Source organism: Garra rufa, chromosome 24 (genome assembly GCF_049309525.1).
Source record: "Garra rufa chromosome 24, GarRuf1.0, whole genome shotgun sequence".
In the NCBI taxonomy this organism is placed as follows: domain Eukaryota; kingdom Metazoa; phylum Chordata; class Actinopteri; order Cypriniformes; family Cyprinidae; genus Garra; species Garra rufa.
Window position 1 is genome coordinate 27,664,480 of NC_133384.1, and position 18,070 is coordinate 27,682,549.

Sequence of the window (18,070 nt, forward strand, 5' to 3'; positions counted from 1 at the left end):
GATTTTCAAGTAGTTGTATCTCGGGCCAATATTATATATATTATATATCCTATCCTAACAAATCATACATCAGTGGAAAGCTTGTTTATTCAATATATCTCAAATAGTTTTTAAAATAGTTTTTAATTATATTACCAACCATTGTATAATATATTTTTATATTTTTTTAGAGCTGTATTTATTGACACCAAAGAAAAAGGATCTTAATGTTAACCTCAACATTGTAATTGTTAACTAAAAACTATTTAAAACTAATTGAAAAAGCTGAAATAGAATAATAACGTAATATATAAAATAATTATTAAATGCAAAACAAAAACTTAAAAAATGTGGTGTCTTGACAACTACTGAAATGCAATTTATTTAATTTAATTAAAGCACTGAAGCTGCAGTACTAAATTGGTAAACTGAAATAAAAATCAAAGATATGGAAATAAATAAATAGAAAAATTACTAAAAATTAAAATACATTAAATGTACAACTTATTTTAAAAACTGTCTCATTCTTATAAATAAACCAAAATTCTTCAATTTAATTTAAAGCAATATATATATATATATATATATATATATATATATATATATATATATATATATATATATATATATACTGCTTTAAATTAAATTGAAGAATTTTGGTTTATTTATATATCAGTATAATTTTGGACGCAAAAAATTGTTTATTTCAGTTTAAATGATTCACTAAAATGAACTAGACTTTCCCAATGATGCATTGTGACACAAAAAACAATTTTTAAAACACTACATCACTGTTTGAAAGAAAATGGCTTGTAAATGGATGAGTTAGGCTATTTTCAGAGCAGCTGAGATGCTTTCACACTTCTGAAACAAATACAGTTGCATCACTACTTTATCAAGTTACTCCCTAACAAAGATTTCCATATACATGACAGTAGAGTGTGCAATACAGTATCCATTTCACAATCATCAAGTCTTGAAAGCAACGGTTGTGTTGAGAAATGTGGTGTGTGTTGCATTCGTGTCTGACCTTCTGCAGAGCCTCCTCCTCCAGTTTGCGTCTCTTCTCCAGTTGTTTTCCTCCCGCTGTTCCGTTCTGTTCCTCCTCCACTCGATTGGTGGAGCAGCGGGCTTTCTCGTACTCTTCCTGCCTCTGTGCCTGCAGGATCCGGGCCTTCTTTAGTGCACTGTCTGCTTCATGCTGAAAATATACAATATAAAACAGAGACATCTTTAAGAAACAATAACAAAAACAGCCTGTTTAATGTGAGAAAAAACATTAAAATGTTAGTTTACATAAAAATGAAAATTCTGTTATTAATTAATCACCCTCATTTTGTTTCAAACCTGTAGGACCTTCATCTTCAGGAACACAAATTAAGATATTTTTGAATAATCCGAGAGCTTTCTGACCCTGTATAGACAGCAACGCAACTGACAAGTTCAAGGCCCAGAAGTGTAGGAAGAACATTGTTAAAATAGTCCATGTGACCTTAATTTTATGAAGCTAAAAACAAAAATCACAACTTCATTTGTGTCTTCGACACGCATTGATGAGAGTACTTTAGTACCTTTTTGGGCCTTGAATGTGTCAGTTGCATTGCTGTCTATGGAGGGTCAGAAAGCTCTCAAATTTCATTAAAAATATCTTAATTTGTGTTCTGAAGATGTACAAAGGTCTTACAGGTTTGGAAAGATACGAGAGTGAATAATTAATGACAGCATTTTCATTTTTGGGTGAACTATCCCTTTAAGCTAAAACTAAAACCATAAAATGAAATGTTCTAATATAACCTAAATAAAAAAAAACTAAATGCTATTACTTCAGCCTTTTCCCATCAACTTTTCTCATTTTCATTTAGTTTAACTTAATATACTAAAAAATACCCCAAACTAAAAAAATAAATTGTAAATGAAAATGTCAGAGACACTCAACAAAATTACTAAAAAAATGTAAAAATAAATAAAATGGAAAAAAGTTAATAGGGTAAAATCAGATTCTGCGTCGACTTCAAAACTATATGTGTGCAAAAAGTGGACTAAAGATAATATAAAGCTTGACAAAAATTCTGCACATATGTGACCCTGGACCACAAAACTAAATTTTAAACCAAAAAAGTAAATTTGGGTAAAATAAGGGTAAAATTAGTTTACACATCATCTGAAAGCTGAATAAATAAGCTTTCCATTGATGTATGGTTTATTATTATAATACAATATTTGGCCGAGATTTGAAAATCTGGAATCTGAGGGTGCAAAAAATCTAAATAATGATAATATATGAGAAAATCACCTTTACAGTTGTTCAAATTAAATTCTTAGCCATGCATATTACTAATTAAAAATAAGGTTTTGATATATTTAAGGTAGGAAATTTACGAAATATCTTCATAGAACATGATCTTTACTTAAAATCCTAATGATTTTTGGCATAAAAGAAAAACTGATCATTATTGCTACTAATATACCTGTGCTACTTAAGACTGGTTTTGTGGTCCAGGGTCACATATACACTTCCATAAAACAATTATATCATTGTCAAATCACACAAATATGAAGAAGTACATACTTGATGCCCATTTAGAGGCACTACAACCCAAACAATTGCACTTTTAAGAGTGTAGGTGCACATAAGCACTACCTCAAACCTTGTTTGTTCTCTTTTCCGCAATAATAAGTCATGCTTAGGTGCTAAATGGCTGCATTTAAATACCACACACAACCAGCAGAATGAAGTCTCTGCAATTGAACCTGATATAACACTGAGCCCCTATTAGATCAGCAGAGGAAATTCAGTTTTTTTTTTTTTTTTTTGGTTTTCAGAAGGGACCTTTTGGTGAGCGATGTATTTAGCTTTTGATAGACTAAAAAAAAAAAATCACCTACCATTTTCTTCTGCTCTCTCTGCCATTGTTCTTTCACCTCCTTCCTTAACTTATCCAGCTCATTTTTTCGAGCTTGCAGAGGCTAAAAAGCAAACACGGAAAGCAAATGCGCTTTTGAAGAAGTGGTACATTTCCTATTAATTAGTTACACAATGAACGCTTTAGATTATGCTCAAAACAAGGAATAGTAGTAGTACCTGCATGAATTTGTTGGACTGTAGAGCAGCAGTGGTTTGCATGATCAACTGGCTGTATTCAATATCGTTTTTGAAGGCAGAGATGTAAATATCCCGGAATGGCATGTGCTCCTGAAATAAACCACACGCCATTGAACAAACAAATAAAAAGCATTGATAGCAACACCTTTTATTTAGCACTTTTATAGTCTCAGAATGGAAATGTGTAGGTTGCATTAAAATAATGACCTGTTGAGACGCCAGCGCCTTTGCAGATTCAGCCATCTTGGCATAGCTCTTTGCACACTCAATGTCTGGGAATAAAAGCAAGGGGTGTGATTAGGATGTAGTCATTGTTCCCTGAATGAGTTTTTTTGTTTTGTTTGTTTGTTTAGTGATAGTGATAGTCCCTTGTTTGTCCTAAACAGTTAAACTGCCTGCTGTTCTTAAGAAAAATCCTCAGGTCCCACAAATTCATTTTTGTGTATTTGAACCCTTTCCAACTATGACTGTATGATTATGAGATCAATCTTTTCACACTGAGGACAACTGAGGCAATCATATGCAACTATTACAAACTTTTAGAATTTGAAGATTAGGGTAAATTTAACTTATTTTGTCTTCTGGGGAACATGCAAGTATCTTCTGTAGCTTCTGAAGAGCAGTACTAAATGAAAAAAATATATTATTTAGGCAAAATAAGAAAAAAATGTCACATCTCCATTCTGTTCAAAAGTTTGTACCCCCTCTTGATGCATCATGTTTCATTCTAAAGCACAAGTGAGCGTTTTTTCTGAAGAAAAACGGGCAGTTTAACTTTAGAACTTTATTTTCATCAAAGAATGCAAAAAATATATATTAAGCAACACAACTATTTTCAACATTGATAATAATAATAAATGTTTCTTGAGCACCAAATCAGCATATTAGAATGATATCTGAATGAAAATGTGAGGCTCAAGACAAATAAGTAAATGTAGCCTTTTTTAAACATTAAAAATTACTAATTTCTGAATGGTAGTGTATGTCGTCTGAATCTTATTCACATTTCATCTTGTTCACTTTTGTTTTTTAGTTTAGGTTTAGGTTAGATTAGGTTTTGTGAGGTCCATATGCATGCTGATTAGCCTGATTGCGAAGCTTATACCCAAATTAAATATTCAGTTATACATTTTTATACCATATTTTCACTGAAAAACCTACAACTTAACCACTAAAACTGAAAACATGACTGTAAATTTATGGACAGCTAATTGCAACTCCCTCATCTACTAATGACAGATACACATGCTCTACTCACCCATATTAATACGCTTGTCCACCCAGGCCAGGAGTTCCTTGGTGTATTTTGACCAGGCTTTGGCATAAAGCAGGGCCGACTCCACCCCGCTGTCACTGCGGAGCAAAGCTCCGTCCATCTCTTCCACCCGCGCGGGCGGAGAGGGACCTGCGAAGAGGACAGACACACAGCCAAACACATCAGTAAGGATAAACGGCAGAGGTTGGCGAATGGATCCCAGCAAGCCCACCCCAGACATGAGTGTTTTTACAGCAGGGGTAGGGTTCTTGTGTATGTGTGAGTGTGTGTCTGAGTGACAGATGGAAAGTGTTTACTGACCTTGGGGCTGTATTAGAGTGGATTGGCCCTAAGTAGCCCTGCCAGGATTTAAAGTGACGGCGAATGTGTGAGTCGAGAGCTTATTCACACATGCTGAGAACGATCAGTGAAATCTGATCTGAGAACAGCTGTTTGATATGTGTGTATCTACGTGGGTGTGATCGGTATAAAAAGTGCTGCTAAATTTAAACCTTTGCAATTGTTCATTTATTTCCGTAATGTGATTTTTTCAAGTGAAATAGGATATTCAATGAGAAAAAAACACTTTTTTTTTTAAAATCAGAAATTAACTGGGTCGTGAAAAGCTGGAATTGAAGAAAGCCTGGTGACATCAGGTGAAAAATATATTTGTTTTAGTGGCAGAGAAACAAATAAAAAAATGTAATTAAAATAAATAAAATAGCATAAAAGAAAGAAAGAAAGAAAGAAAGAAAGGATAGATAGATAGATAGATAGATAGATAGATAGATAGATAGATAGATAGATAGATAGATAGATAGATAGATAGATAGATAGATAGATAGAAAAAAGATAGCTAAAAGAAAGAAAATAGAAAAAAGCAGAAAGAAAATAGAAACAAAAAGAAAAAAAAGAAAGAAAGAAAGAAAGAAAGAAAGAAAGAAAGAAAGAAAGAAAGAAAGAAAGAAAGAAAGAAAAAAATGGATCTAGAAAGAAAGACAAAATGAAAATGGATCTATAAAAAAAGAAAAAAAGGATAGATAGATAGATAGATAGATAGATAGATAGATAGATAGATAGATAGATAGATAGATAGATAGATAGATAGATAGATAGATAGATAATAAAAAAGAAAATGGATCTAGAAAGAAAGAAAGAAAAAAAGGACTGATAGAAAGTAGAATGAAAAAAGTAGAAAGAAAAAAGAAAGTATAGAAAGAAAGAAAGAAAGAAAGAAAGAAAGAAAGAAAGAAAGAAAGAAAGAAAGAAAGAAAGACTCTCACCTGGAGGGTCATCTTTTTCCAGTCCACATCCGCTGGACTCCACCGTCAGGTTTTCAAAAGACTGAAATAAGACACAGGAGACAATAAAAAGACAGCCGAACCAACAAACAATCCAACACAGAAAAGGAAACGCGTTTTATCTTCCATATCTGCTTTATCTGAGAGCACTCAGTCAAATCACAATGCCAAAATGTCACTGGCTTTTTCCATGAGATATATCACAGGGGTGGTCCAAACAGGAAGAGCGCTCTTCTCCAAAACAGACCTTGTTTCTATTTTTCTTTACTGAGCTTTGCACTCTCTGACCCCCATCTCTACATCACAGAAAGAGGCCACAGCCTTCAGACTCTGATGTGGATTTCAACCACCTGTTGATCGGACTGCTTTAAAGTGTACGATGAGGAGAAAAAAAGCGGGAAATCTCACCTTGCTCCTGCGGGCCTGAGGAAGCCCCGAGGCTGAGCCGTTCTCTACATCTCCCATAAGGAAGTCAGACACTCTGACAAACACAAGACAAAAACTTACTCAGCATTAAATAACTCACACATACACAAAAAGGTGATTTGGAACAGAGTACATAAGCAGCAGTTACAAATAACAATCTTTACACAAAGTGAGCAGGAGTTTTGATATTAGCATGTTGCTAAGCTAACACTGCAATACTACTTAAAAAAGTCATTTTCAGATGCATTTTTTAACAGCTGGAAGGACTTATACATGCTCTGTGACTAGTTCTAACCATCACAAAACCTCAGAAATGTTTTGGAATTACTTACATAAATAACAACTCATAATGATAAAATTACCTCAGGACTTAATTCAGTCAGTTTATTCTATTTAATAATCCGTTTTACTCAACCCTGAATTATTTTCAGAGATAATTTTTAGTACTGAATGAAAAAATGACCAACATTTCCCTCATGAAAATTAACCATGGTTTTACTATAGTAACAATGTTTTTTTTTTGGCGTATTGATTACTAACCATGGTTTTACTACAAATACCATGGTTAAACTATGGTTAGTGTAGCAAGAATATGGTTAATTTGTGGTTTTAGGTTTTGTAAGTGTAAATACACTACCAGTCAAAAGTTTTTGAACAGTAAGAATTTTCATGTTTTTGAAAGAAGTCTCTTCTGCTCCCCAAAGCCTGCCTTTTACTTGATCCAAAGTACAGCAAAAACAGTAAAATTTTGAAATATTTCTACTATTTAAAATAACTGCTTTCTATTTGAATATATTTTAAAATGTATTTTATTCTTGTGATTTCAAAGCTGAATTTTTAGCATTATTACTTCAGTCACATGATCCTTCAGAAATCATTACGGTTCAAAATGTATTATTTATATTATTATTATGTTGAAAACAGCTGAGTATAATTTTTTCAGGTTTCTTTAATGAATAGAAATTTCAGAAAAACAGAATTTATCTGAAATAGAAATCTTTTGTAACATTATAAATAATTTAAAGCAGTCTTGCTAAATGAAATCATCAAAAAATCGTGAAAAAAATTACTTAATTGTTTTAAATATTGATAATAATAATAATAATAATAATAATAATAATAATAATAATAATAATAATAATAATAAATGTTTCTTGAACAGCAAATCAGCATATTTGAATTTCTCAAGGATCATGTGGCACTAAAGTCTGGAGTAATGATGCTGAAAATTAAGTTTTGATCACAGGAAAACATCACATTTTTAAATCCAGTTAAATAAAAAAAAACTGCTATTTTAAATAGTAAAAATATTTAGAATTATAATATAATATTATAATAGAATTTTACTATTTTGCTGTACTTTGAATCAAATAAATGCAGACTTGGTGAGTAGAAAATTATAATCTTACTGTTCAAAAACTTTTGACTAGTGTGTTTTGCGACCACTAAAAATGTTCTATATATGAATGTAATCCAGATGTACTACACTCATGCTGTCATTACAGCATCAGTTGTGTCGCTTTACTGCAATTCACAATTTCTCTTTTTCTCTTCCATGGCCTTATGGGATAGTAAATAAATAAACACTTCAGAATCTTGCCAGCTTGCCAGAAGTAGTACTTTTTGCCTAATGTTTTACAAATACTGTGAATTTGGATATTTCACATACTGTTTTCTGCCTACTATATAGTAGGGAAGCATGCTTCTATGCAAACAATACAATGCTCTCTTGGAATTTTTCCAAAAACAAGATATCTTAGGAGGCAGTGTCATTAAGTTTCCATTTGAAACAGCTTTTCACAATGAAGCCTTAAAATGCTGAAGCTCGCCAGGTTTTGAAACAAAGCTAATGACTCACACGCACCATCATGCGCACTCCTGACGTTAAAAACAACAAGCAACACCTAAACCATGTAGAGACTGTGTTATCTTATAAAACAGACATGAGCTGAACACACATTCAGCTTGCTGACTCAGGGAGTTCGCTATCCTGTGCGCAGATGTTTCAGATGTTTTTTTTTTTAATGACTAATCAGATGTTTCATGACAAAGCAATTCATTTACAGTAACACATAATGAAACTGTGCTGCACTTACACATTGCCAAACGTGAAGGCCAATGTATCTATGGAAGTGTAGATCTCGGAAAATAGCGTCTGCTTATTGTCTTCATTCACTTCCTTGAAGTTCACACCTGTAAAGACGAGAGAAAATAAGAAAGAAGATTGATATGAAAATATTATAATACATGTTCTTGCTTATTACATGGCCAATAAAACAACAAATAAACAGATATACATTGAATGTATTGTATATTGTTTATTAAAATCCTATAGAATTTCTAATAAAATTATAAACTATGAAAAAATGTAATGATATTAACTATTTATCACAGATTCTGTAATAATGTTTATAATAATATAGACAGTACCAAACTTAAACATTTCAAAATGACTAGCTAAATAAACGTTCAATATTTCTAGTCACTTTCTACATAAAAATCCACTACCAGTCAAAAGTTTGTGAACAGTAAGATTTTTAATGTTTTTTAAAGAAGTCTCCTCTTCTCACCAAACCTGCATTTATATGATTCTAAGTACAGTAAAAACAGTACAATTTTGAAATAGTTTTACTATTTAAAATAACTGTTTTCTATTTGAATATATTTTAAAATGTAATTTATTCCTGTGATTTCAAAGCTTAATTTTTAGCATCATTACTCCAGTCACATGATCCTTCAGTCTTTATCATTACTTTAGATCCATTTAACGCATCCTTGCTAAATAACAGTATTCATTTCTATAATTTCTTTCAAAATAATAAATTATAAATAATAAAAAATAACGGTATAGTGTATAATGTTACAAAAAGCTTTTTTTATTTCAGATAAATGCTGATCTTTGAATCTTTCTATTCATCAAAGAATCATAAAAAATAGCTCAACTGTTTTAAATATTGATAATAATAATAAAAAAATGTTGGATCATGTAACACTGAAAACTGGATTAATGATGCTGAAAACGTAGCTTTAAACACAGGAATAAATTATAATTTTAAAATATATTTAAATAGAAAAGTTATTTTAAAGAGTAAAAATATTTCAGAACTGTTTTTGCTAGATTTTGGATCAAATAAATGCAGACTTGGGGAGCAGAAGAGAATTCTTTAGAAAAACATAAAAAATCTTACTGTTCAAAAACTTTTGACTGGTAGTGCATTTGATGATAAAATCAAATTCTACTCTAAGATTGGCACTCTAAGTAACATCACGGCTCGGTCTGCAATCTAAAGAAAACTTGGCTTCCTGAGTCTAAACACTGGACTGGTAAAGATGGGGAGGAACTAAACAGCAGTGTAAATAAGCTACAATCAGCTCCAATAATAAACACTGTGAAAATAAACAAGTGGCAGACCTCGCCAAAACCACTGACGCCATTCCTATTTCAACACCCTCCCCCCTCGACTCCAAATCCACCCCAACACACCCTCCAAAAAAGAGAAGAACAAAGATTTATGAAGAGGCCAGTAGATGTCCAGATACCTCATCCCAACAGATTTCACCTGTTATATACACCTCCTTTTATTTCTGTCTAGTCAGCACCAGTTTCAACTCTACTAACTAAGAAGTGAGAATCATTAGTTTTAGTTTGCCATTCCGATTTCATTCAACCGAAAATCTTCAGGAACTTTCGAAAAACCTTAAACATCGTACCATGGCAAAAACTCAATTGGAAAACGTTCCTTCAAAACACAAACCAGTTCCTCAAAGCGAACACTTACCGACCACCACACTTCCCATCCAGTTAGCACACACCAAACCGCCAGGAACAGACAGACGAAAAGTCCAGATCTAATAGTTTCCGGGACACTTTTTAGGGTCTTTCCTCAAAATCGTCCAACACACTTTGCTTGAAGACAATCCTGATGGCTAAAACAGAAGAACCAAGGCAGTCAGGTTGATCTTCTTGATCCTTTGAGATCTTCCACCAAACGTTTTTAGATTCCCAAGCGTACGTGATGCGAATCAGAAGCTCCTTCTACCACCGTTTACGAAGTTCTGTCTGGTCCTCACGTCCCCTCGTCCCTCCACATACCCCTCCCCAACAGGACATCCTGAAGCTCGCAAGAACACAATGGCAGCCCTCACCGTCCACACACAATCCAAACGTGGAAGTTACATCACCAAGTAAAAATGGCATTGTTTTTCTTTGCGTTTTCCCCCTTCTCTCTGGGAAATCAGGCACCAGTGAGGCTTGCTAATCAATTTCACCTCTGAAACTGATAAAACATAGATGAGACCAAACACTGAGCCCCTGGAGACCCCGTTTGGATGTTTCCCACAGAAGATACCAGACGTATCTGCTCAGATAAGGATGACACTGACACGTCCTCACATTAGAGGTGGCTAAAATGCACCTAACTGGGTGTGAAGAAGAATTCGATGGATTCGTCTCCGCTTTGGGAAGTAGGAGAGCTGCACTTAGTTAAAAGTTCCCGATGAAGGGGGTATGGAGCTTCCCTGAGGGACGTAGGTGATGAGAGGTAAAGAGGCACAGGGCTGATGGGAACAAACACACCCCCTTTTTGTTGGCAGCCCATGAGAGACGCCGTACCACAGAGAAACTTCAATTACTTTTGAAACCCAATACGTTGCATGAGAAAGCCTGAAAGTTCTTGTGTAACAGCGATGCTGGGCAAAAAGAGGAAGGTGAAAAACCTCCTCGTGGCTGTAGTTCAAGAAAACAAGCTTTATTTTTATTTCCTCAGAACCGAGCGCTAAAATCATCAAGGCCACGTCGCATGAGGTTCGTCAACATCAGCACATATCTTCGCATCAGGATATTCGGCTTTCGGGGAGTTTGTGTTGCGATGTTCACATAACATTCTGGACCGCAGTCCTCCCTAGAGTCTTCGTGAAGGTTTGCCTAAACTCCTGCTGGTCCCTATCTCATCCTGAGGCCCAGCCAGGAGGGTCAGTGTCACATTTCTGCAGCGGACGCATGTGCCGGGATGAACACGAGAGACTCGGGCCTGTTCAAACTCCACGGCGGAGTTCTTATCATGCTTGGAGCTCCCCGATCCGGATATTCAACTTTTTCTTATTCTAATCTCCGAGCCACAGAGCTAGAACACTGATTATTCAAGTGTCGCATTACAAAGGTTTTAGTGTGTGTGTGTGTGTGTGTGTGTGTGTCTGTGTGTGTCTGAGAGAGAGATTGGAAAGAGAAGGGAATATAAGAAGCATTTTGCCCCTCTAGTGGTAGAAGTTCAAACTGTGCATTGATTTAGAAACATGCTATTGTTTGTACATTTAAATAAACAGAGAAATGTATAATACCAAAGCAAATGCATTTATATTTTAAATATAATATAATATAATATAATATAATATAATATAATATAATATAATATAATATAATATAATATAATATAATATAATATAATATAATATAATATAATATAATATAGACAGGACACAAATCCTGTGGCTTACTGGGATTTTAAAATACATAATGTATTTATAAATTAAATTTAAACTTTAAAATTAATTTTTTAATATTATTTTCTAAAACAGACATTTCAAGTACTTTTTCTATATATTTATCAGCAAATAGTGGATAAACTTAATCCAAGAAATACTGAGACTCTTTTAAAATGCAGTATTTATTTAAAAAATAATATAATATAATATAATATAATATAATATAATATAATAACAGGATTTTCAAAAACAACTTTCACAACATTTTCACATATTTATTAGTAAATTGTGGAGAAACTTTATCAGCGAAAAAGCTTACTGAGACCTTTTGTATCCATAACTTACTTATAAATTAAATCAACAATTTCTAATATATTAAAAATATAATATAATATACAAGGCCACAATTTTTTTTCAAAAACAGAAATCTCCAGAATTATGGAGAAACTTTATGAGAAATCCTAAAACTTACTAACACTTTTATTATTTATTTGCTTATAAATGACATTTATAGTAATATAATATAATATAATATAATATAATATAATATAATTCAAAAACAAACTACCAAAACATTTTTATCAGTAAATCATTCTGAAACGTTAGCCGCAAAATCCTGAGACTTACTGGGATTTTAAAATGCATAATGTATTTATAAATTAAATTAATAATTTATAATAATATTGTTGTGGTAATATAATATAATATAATATAATATAATATAATATAATATCATATAATATCATATAATATCATATAATATAATAATATACAGGATTTTCAAAAACATAAACTTCCACAACATTTTCACATATTTATCAGTAAATTGTGGAAAACTTTATCAGCGAAAAGTCTTACTGAGACTTTTAAATGCATAATTTATTTATAAATTAAATCAATAATTCCTAATAAAATATAATATAGATTTTTTCCAAAACAAAAAATTTCAAGACTTTATAAGAGAAATACTGAGACTTACTGAGACTTTTAAAATGCAGTATTTATTTAGATGAAATTCATAATTTATAAAATAAAATAAAATATAATATAATATAATATAATATAATATAATATAATATAATATAATATAATATAATATAATATAATACAGGTTTCTCAAAATGAAAACTTCTACAACTTTTTATCAGTAAATTGTAGAGAAATATTTATAATGATATTACCTCAAAGGATTCCTATACATTCATATATATCTAAAGTTTAAGTTGCCGTCAGTATATTGATATTCTACATTTTACTATTTGTGCACACATACAAAAATTTACATATGCTAGAAACACACTTCACGCATAGTAAAGACCAACAAACCAAATTTAAGTGCCATGAATTTGATTACACAGAGAAAACTCCCTAACTGCACAGAAAGAGGAAACCAAAAGGTACGCACAGCAACATAACTATTTAGAAAGAGGAAACCAAAAGGTTTGGAGATGTGTTTATACAGAAACATCACATGACCCGCTATGAGCCCAACTGTCAAAACAAAGCTAGGCATTCAGCTTCAGTTCCCAATAACAGTGCAGAGTGCAAGTAAAGTGACCACGTAATAAACCAAGACCCGCCATTTAAGTCCTGCTTCTGTTTGTGTTAACAAGTGAGAACCCGCAGCCACTTCAACATCAAAAATATTGACATCTCTGACACTACACATACCAGAAAATGTGGTTAAATAAATAGATATATATGAAATGAACGCATGTGCATAAGCACTTAAGCAACACTTAAATGTGTCATTGATTTAGATAATAAAATATCCAACTAAGTAGCTTCCAAGACACCACAATCAAAACACTCACAAAAAAGAGTTTAGATGCTATGCAGATACTTCTGAGATTCTTGTCCACAAGCCAAGTGAAGCAACGCCATGCATGGAGATGCTAATCTCTCACCGTGGAACCGAGTGAAACGGGATTCCTCTGCTCTGACAAGGACATTGTACTCCGAGCAAGCGTTTGCCCCCACACATACATGCACACACACACAAACGCACTTGCAGACGTGCATTGTTCTGCTTTTCCAAAGTCAGCCCTCTGAGAAGCTTGAGAAACAGTGTCTCGTTTTAAAAGATCTTTGTGCTTCGCACTGCTGGAAAATCATCTCTGGCAATTTTGGGTTTATCGTTACTAGTGACATTTTTGTGCAAAATGAGAGTGGGAGGCTTGTGAGAAGGAGTTTGAGGAACCAGATTTCAAGTGAATAACTGTTTCTCCTTCATTCTTCAGCACTGTGTCATATTCAAGTCGAAGGCGGTGAGTGAGATAATGCTTTACCTTTGACCTTTGCGATGAGGGTCCCGGCGGCGCTGAGGATCTCCACTGAATTCAGGGAGTGGTGTTTGGAAATCACAGCTTTTAATACACGCAACAGCTCTCCCAGACGCTCGTGAACCACCTGGTGCAGACAGTCCTGCTGATCTGAAACACACATGCGGAACCATTACAGTCAGGAAAAAAAAACATGTAATGTTTTACATTTTTAGAAGAAAAACTTGATTGGTGTCTGATTGGTGAAAACTTGCCACCATCATGCTTGTGTTGTAGGTGGTTGCCAGGCATTGCTAGTTGGTTGCTAGGGTGTTTGCGTAATTGCTAGGGCACTTCTAGATGGTCCCTAGTGTGTACTGAATGGTTTCCAGGGCGTTAGTTGATAGGGTGTTTTGTAGGGATGCACCGAATATTCGGCCACCGAAAATTTTCGGCCAAAAATGGCCCAAAAGTGCATTTTCGGTTTTCGGCCAAAAGACTTTTATCACCGAAACAACACGGCCGAAACAGTATGTTGACAAAAACAGAAACCGCAGCCTGCATGTGCTTGTCTGAAGCAACTCGTCTGCGGTGTGGACGTATTTCAGTATATCTGAGAGAAAGACCCACGGATTGCGATTTACAAAACTTGTAATGCCGAAATTTCAAGAGGGGGTGTGTCTGCAGTCGTGCGTGCAGCCAGTGATGACAACAGAGATCGGCGCATTGCACGCAGACAGATGTAGCTTTCAGTGAGTGAAAAACAATGGCTTTATGTTGGTGTTATATCGCAATATTTTAAAGCTATGTCTTTTCTATATACTGTATTTTTTATAAATATTTATGTTTTAAACCATGGAGGTGAGCCAATGGATATCACACAAGCAACGTGAAAACTGCGCAATATGTGAAAGCGAAAGTAAAAACTGACAGTGCTTTCAGCATCTGACGTGCATTCTCTCAGAGACAATGAGAGATGATTATACTAAACATGCATCATATTCATTTAGCCCCCTAATATTTTTCTTGTGCCCCGAACATGGTGGGAAAAAAAACTAAAAAGAAACGTATTTTGTGTAAGGGTTGTTTTTGAAAGTCGGTTCTTGAAATAAAGCTCTTAATTTTCATTGGTGACTGCAGTGTTATTAGGGGTTAAGAAAGTCATAATTATGATTTCAGGTGGTCTTAAATGTGGGGACTGAAAGACAGGAATTGCGATGAAACTTCAAAAGGCTATCCATTTAATAAATATGAGCGCTGCACGTTTCAAAGTCATTTGCTGCGCTGCTTTGTGTAATACCAGTCTGACAGCGCCTCCTGCTGGAAGAAAAACACATAGAGTTGTAATGTGAACTGATGGATCCACAAGATAATGTTATAAAAAATTTAACAATTTAAACAAAGGCTGTAAAATATATGTATGTTATTTAAGTAATAATACTTGATTGATAATAATTGTTTCAATTAATATAATTGATTTATTCTTCATAACTTTAATATTAATTTATGCAATTGCAATGCGTTGATTTAAGTAAGATTAGTACACAATCATAGTTATAAATGCAATGGTATTAATAATTGCCATTATTCTTTCGGTGTTTCGGTTTTCGGTTTTCGGCCTTGGTTTCCTCTTTTTCGGTTTCGGCCAAGAATTTTCATTTCGGTGCATCCCTAGTGTTTTGTGGCTATTCTAAAGCATTGTTAAGATATCTAAGGTGGTTGCTAAGGTGTTGCTAGGTAGTGGCTAGGACCCTGATAGGATGCTCTGACTGGTTGCTAGTGTGTTCTGAGTGGTTGTGAGGCTGTTCTGTGTGGTTGCAAGAGCATTTCCTCTGTGGTTGCTTCTTACTAGTTTTCAGGGCATTGCTAGTTGGTTGCTAGGGTGTTTGCGTAGTTGCTAGTACAGTTCTAGATGGTTGCTAGGGTGTACTAAATTATTTCCTTGGCATTAGTTGATAGGGTGTTTTGGGAAGTTGCTAAGGCATAGGATATACAAGGTAGTTTCCAGGGTGTTGTTAGGTAGTGGCTAGGGCACTGACTGGTTGCCAGGGATATCTGAGTGGTTGCTAGGGTGTTGCTATGATGTTCATGGTGGCTGCTGGAATGTTGATAGGATAGGATGCTCTGATTGGTTTCTAGGGTCTTTTGGGTAGTGGTTAGGGCACCGATAGGATGTTTTTGGCTGGTTGCCAGGGAGATCTGAGTGATTGCTGGGGTGTTGCTAGGGCATTGCTAGGATAGGATGCTCTGATTGGTTGCTAGAGTGTTCTGAGCGGATGTGAGGCTGTTCTGTGTGGTTGCAAGAGCATTTAATCTGTGGTTGCTTCTGACTAGTTTTCAAGGCATTTCTGGTTGGTTGTTAAGACGTTCGCATAGTTGCTAGAGTATTTCCAGATGTTTGCTAGGGTGTACTGTATGGTTTCCAGGGCATTAGTTGATAGGGTGTTTGTTAAGATATCTAAGGTGGTTGCTCGAGTGTTGCTAGGTAGTGGCTATGACATTAATAGGATGTTCTGGCTAGTTGCCAGGACTATCTGAGTGGTTGCTAGAGTGTTGCTAAGATATTCATGGTGGCTGCTGGGGCATTGCTAGAATAGGATGCTCTGATTGGTTTCTAGGGTGTTCTGGATGGCTGCTAGAGTGTTGCTAGGTAGTGGCTAGGGCACTGATAGAATATTCTGGCTGGTTGGCAGGGGGATCTGGGTGATTACTAGGATGTTGTTAACATGTTCATGTCGGTTGCTAAGGCATAGACAGGACAGGATGTTCTGATTGGTTGCTAGAGTGTTCTGAGTGGTTTCCAGGGCATTGCTAGTTGGTTGGTGTTTTCTGTGGTTGATAGAGCATTTTTAGAAGGTTGCTAGGGTGTACTGAATGGTTTAAAGGGCATTAGTTGATGGGGTGTTTTAAGAGGTTGCTAGGGCATTGCTAAGATATTCAAGGTGGTTGCTAGGTAGTGGCTAGGGCACCGATAAGAGGTTCTAGCTGGTTGCCAGGGACATCTGAGTGGTTCCTATGGTGTTGCAAAGGTGGTAATGGTTGTTGCTAGGGGACTGCTAGAATAGAATGCTCTGATTAGTTGCTGGTTGTTCTGAGTGGTTGCAAGAGCATTTCCTCTGTGGTTGCCTATGACTGGTTTCCAGAGCATTGCTAATTGGTTGCTAGGGTCTTTGTGTGGTTGCTAGGGTGGACTGAATGGTCAGTTGATAGGGTGTTTTTATGAGGTTGCTTAGGCATTGCTAAGATATTTAAGGTGGTTGCTTCTGACTAGTTTCCAGGGCATTGCCATGCGGCTGCTAGGGTGTTTGTGTGGTTACTAGAGCATTTTTAGATTGGTTGCTAGGGCACTGATAGGATGTTCTGGTTGGCTGCGATGGTGTTGTGAGGTGGCTGTGAGGTGGTTACTAGGGTGTTCTGGGTAATTCTTATGGTGTTGCTAGGTGGTTGCTTACTGGCTTAAGCAACCAACCCACATCCATGTTATATGTTCACAGGGCAAAAATCATTTGTTTTATCACTTCTCCTCAGTTAGCCATAGGATTTACGGCATTACTTACGTCAGCAGCACAAATCACGCAAAACAATTACACAACATAATACAGAAGTTACGTGTTTGTTCAAATCCATAACTCTAAATATGAACAATAATAATAGTTGTGCTTGTTTGGGACACACAAGTGTAAATACCAGACTTATAAGTTCAGCTTAAGCACAACAATCATTATCATGTGTGATTTTGACACCTGATGCCAACAAACACGTCATCAAACACTTAACATGACCTGACGGAGGAAGGAGCTTATACTTATACTGAGTGAATCTTTTGTTTAGATTAGGAACCTGTGGTCTGGAACAGCACAATAGCATGAACCTGTCTGATCACTACATCTACGTCACCAAATCTCATTTCCCCAGACTGATTCTGGTGCTTGAAATATAACCATTTATGATTCATTATGTAATTCAGCCTGCCGTCTGGTCAGTCCAAGCACACACAGGACAACCAGACTCATTCAAACTGAACTTCCCACATGGGGCCTTCTTTCCATACAGCTTCTTTTGACCCGTTTCCCCCTAGATTTGCAACTGCACACAAAGACATAACCACACACTCGCTTACCCATAAACACATTCAGGGGCACCGTGTTCAGTCGCACCCTCTCCCAGCTATCAAAGCCGCATTTGTGCTGACAGTGGGCTCTGGATTACCCGGTGCATGGAAAAGGGGATCAGGGAGACTTTACCCCCTCTACCCTCTTTTTTC

General features: G+C 35.2%; 2 protein-coding genes across 3 annotated transcripts in view; both read right to left on the reverse strand.

Moving 5' to 3' along the window:
- The window catches only part of prkag2a (protein kinase, AMP-activated, gamma 2 non-catalytic subunit a), a 234,895-nt gene that overhangs the window by 44,155 nt on the left and 172,670 nt on the right, over positions 1 to 18,070 (reverse strand). The gene's annotated exons all lie outside the window — the stretch shown is intronic.
- arhgap29a (Rho GTPase activating protein 29a) overlaps positions 1 to 18,070 on the reverse strand; it is a 62,241-nt gene that overhangs the window by 13,624 nt on the left and 30,547 nt on the right. Inside the window, exons 3-11 of the mRNA XM_073830830.1 lie at positions 13,834 to 13,977; positions 8,161 to 8,257; positions 6,047 to 6,119; positions 5,621 to 5,681; positions 4,341 to 4,487; positions 3,290 to 3,354; positions 3,062 to 3,172; positions 2,866 to 2,946; positions 930 to 1,180 (exon numbers count right to left, since the gene is read on the reverse strand). Coding sequence (XP_073686931.1) covers positions 930 to 1,180; positions 2,866 to 2,946; positions 3,062 to 3,172; positions 3,290 to 3,354; positions 4,341 to 4,487; positions 5,621 to 5,681; positions 6,047 to 6,119; positions 8,161 to 8,257; positions 13,834 to 13,977 — 1,030 coding nt within the window. The remainder of the gene's footprint in view (positions 1 to 929; positions 1,181 to 2,865; positions 2,947 to 3,061; positions 3,173 to 3,289; positions 3,355 to 4,340; positions 4,488 to 5,620; positions 5,682 to 6,046; positions 6,120 to 8,160; positions 8,258 to 13,833; positions 13,978 to 18,070) is intronic.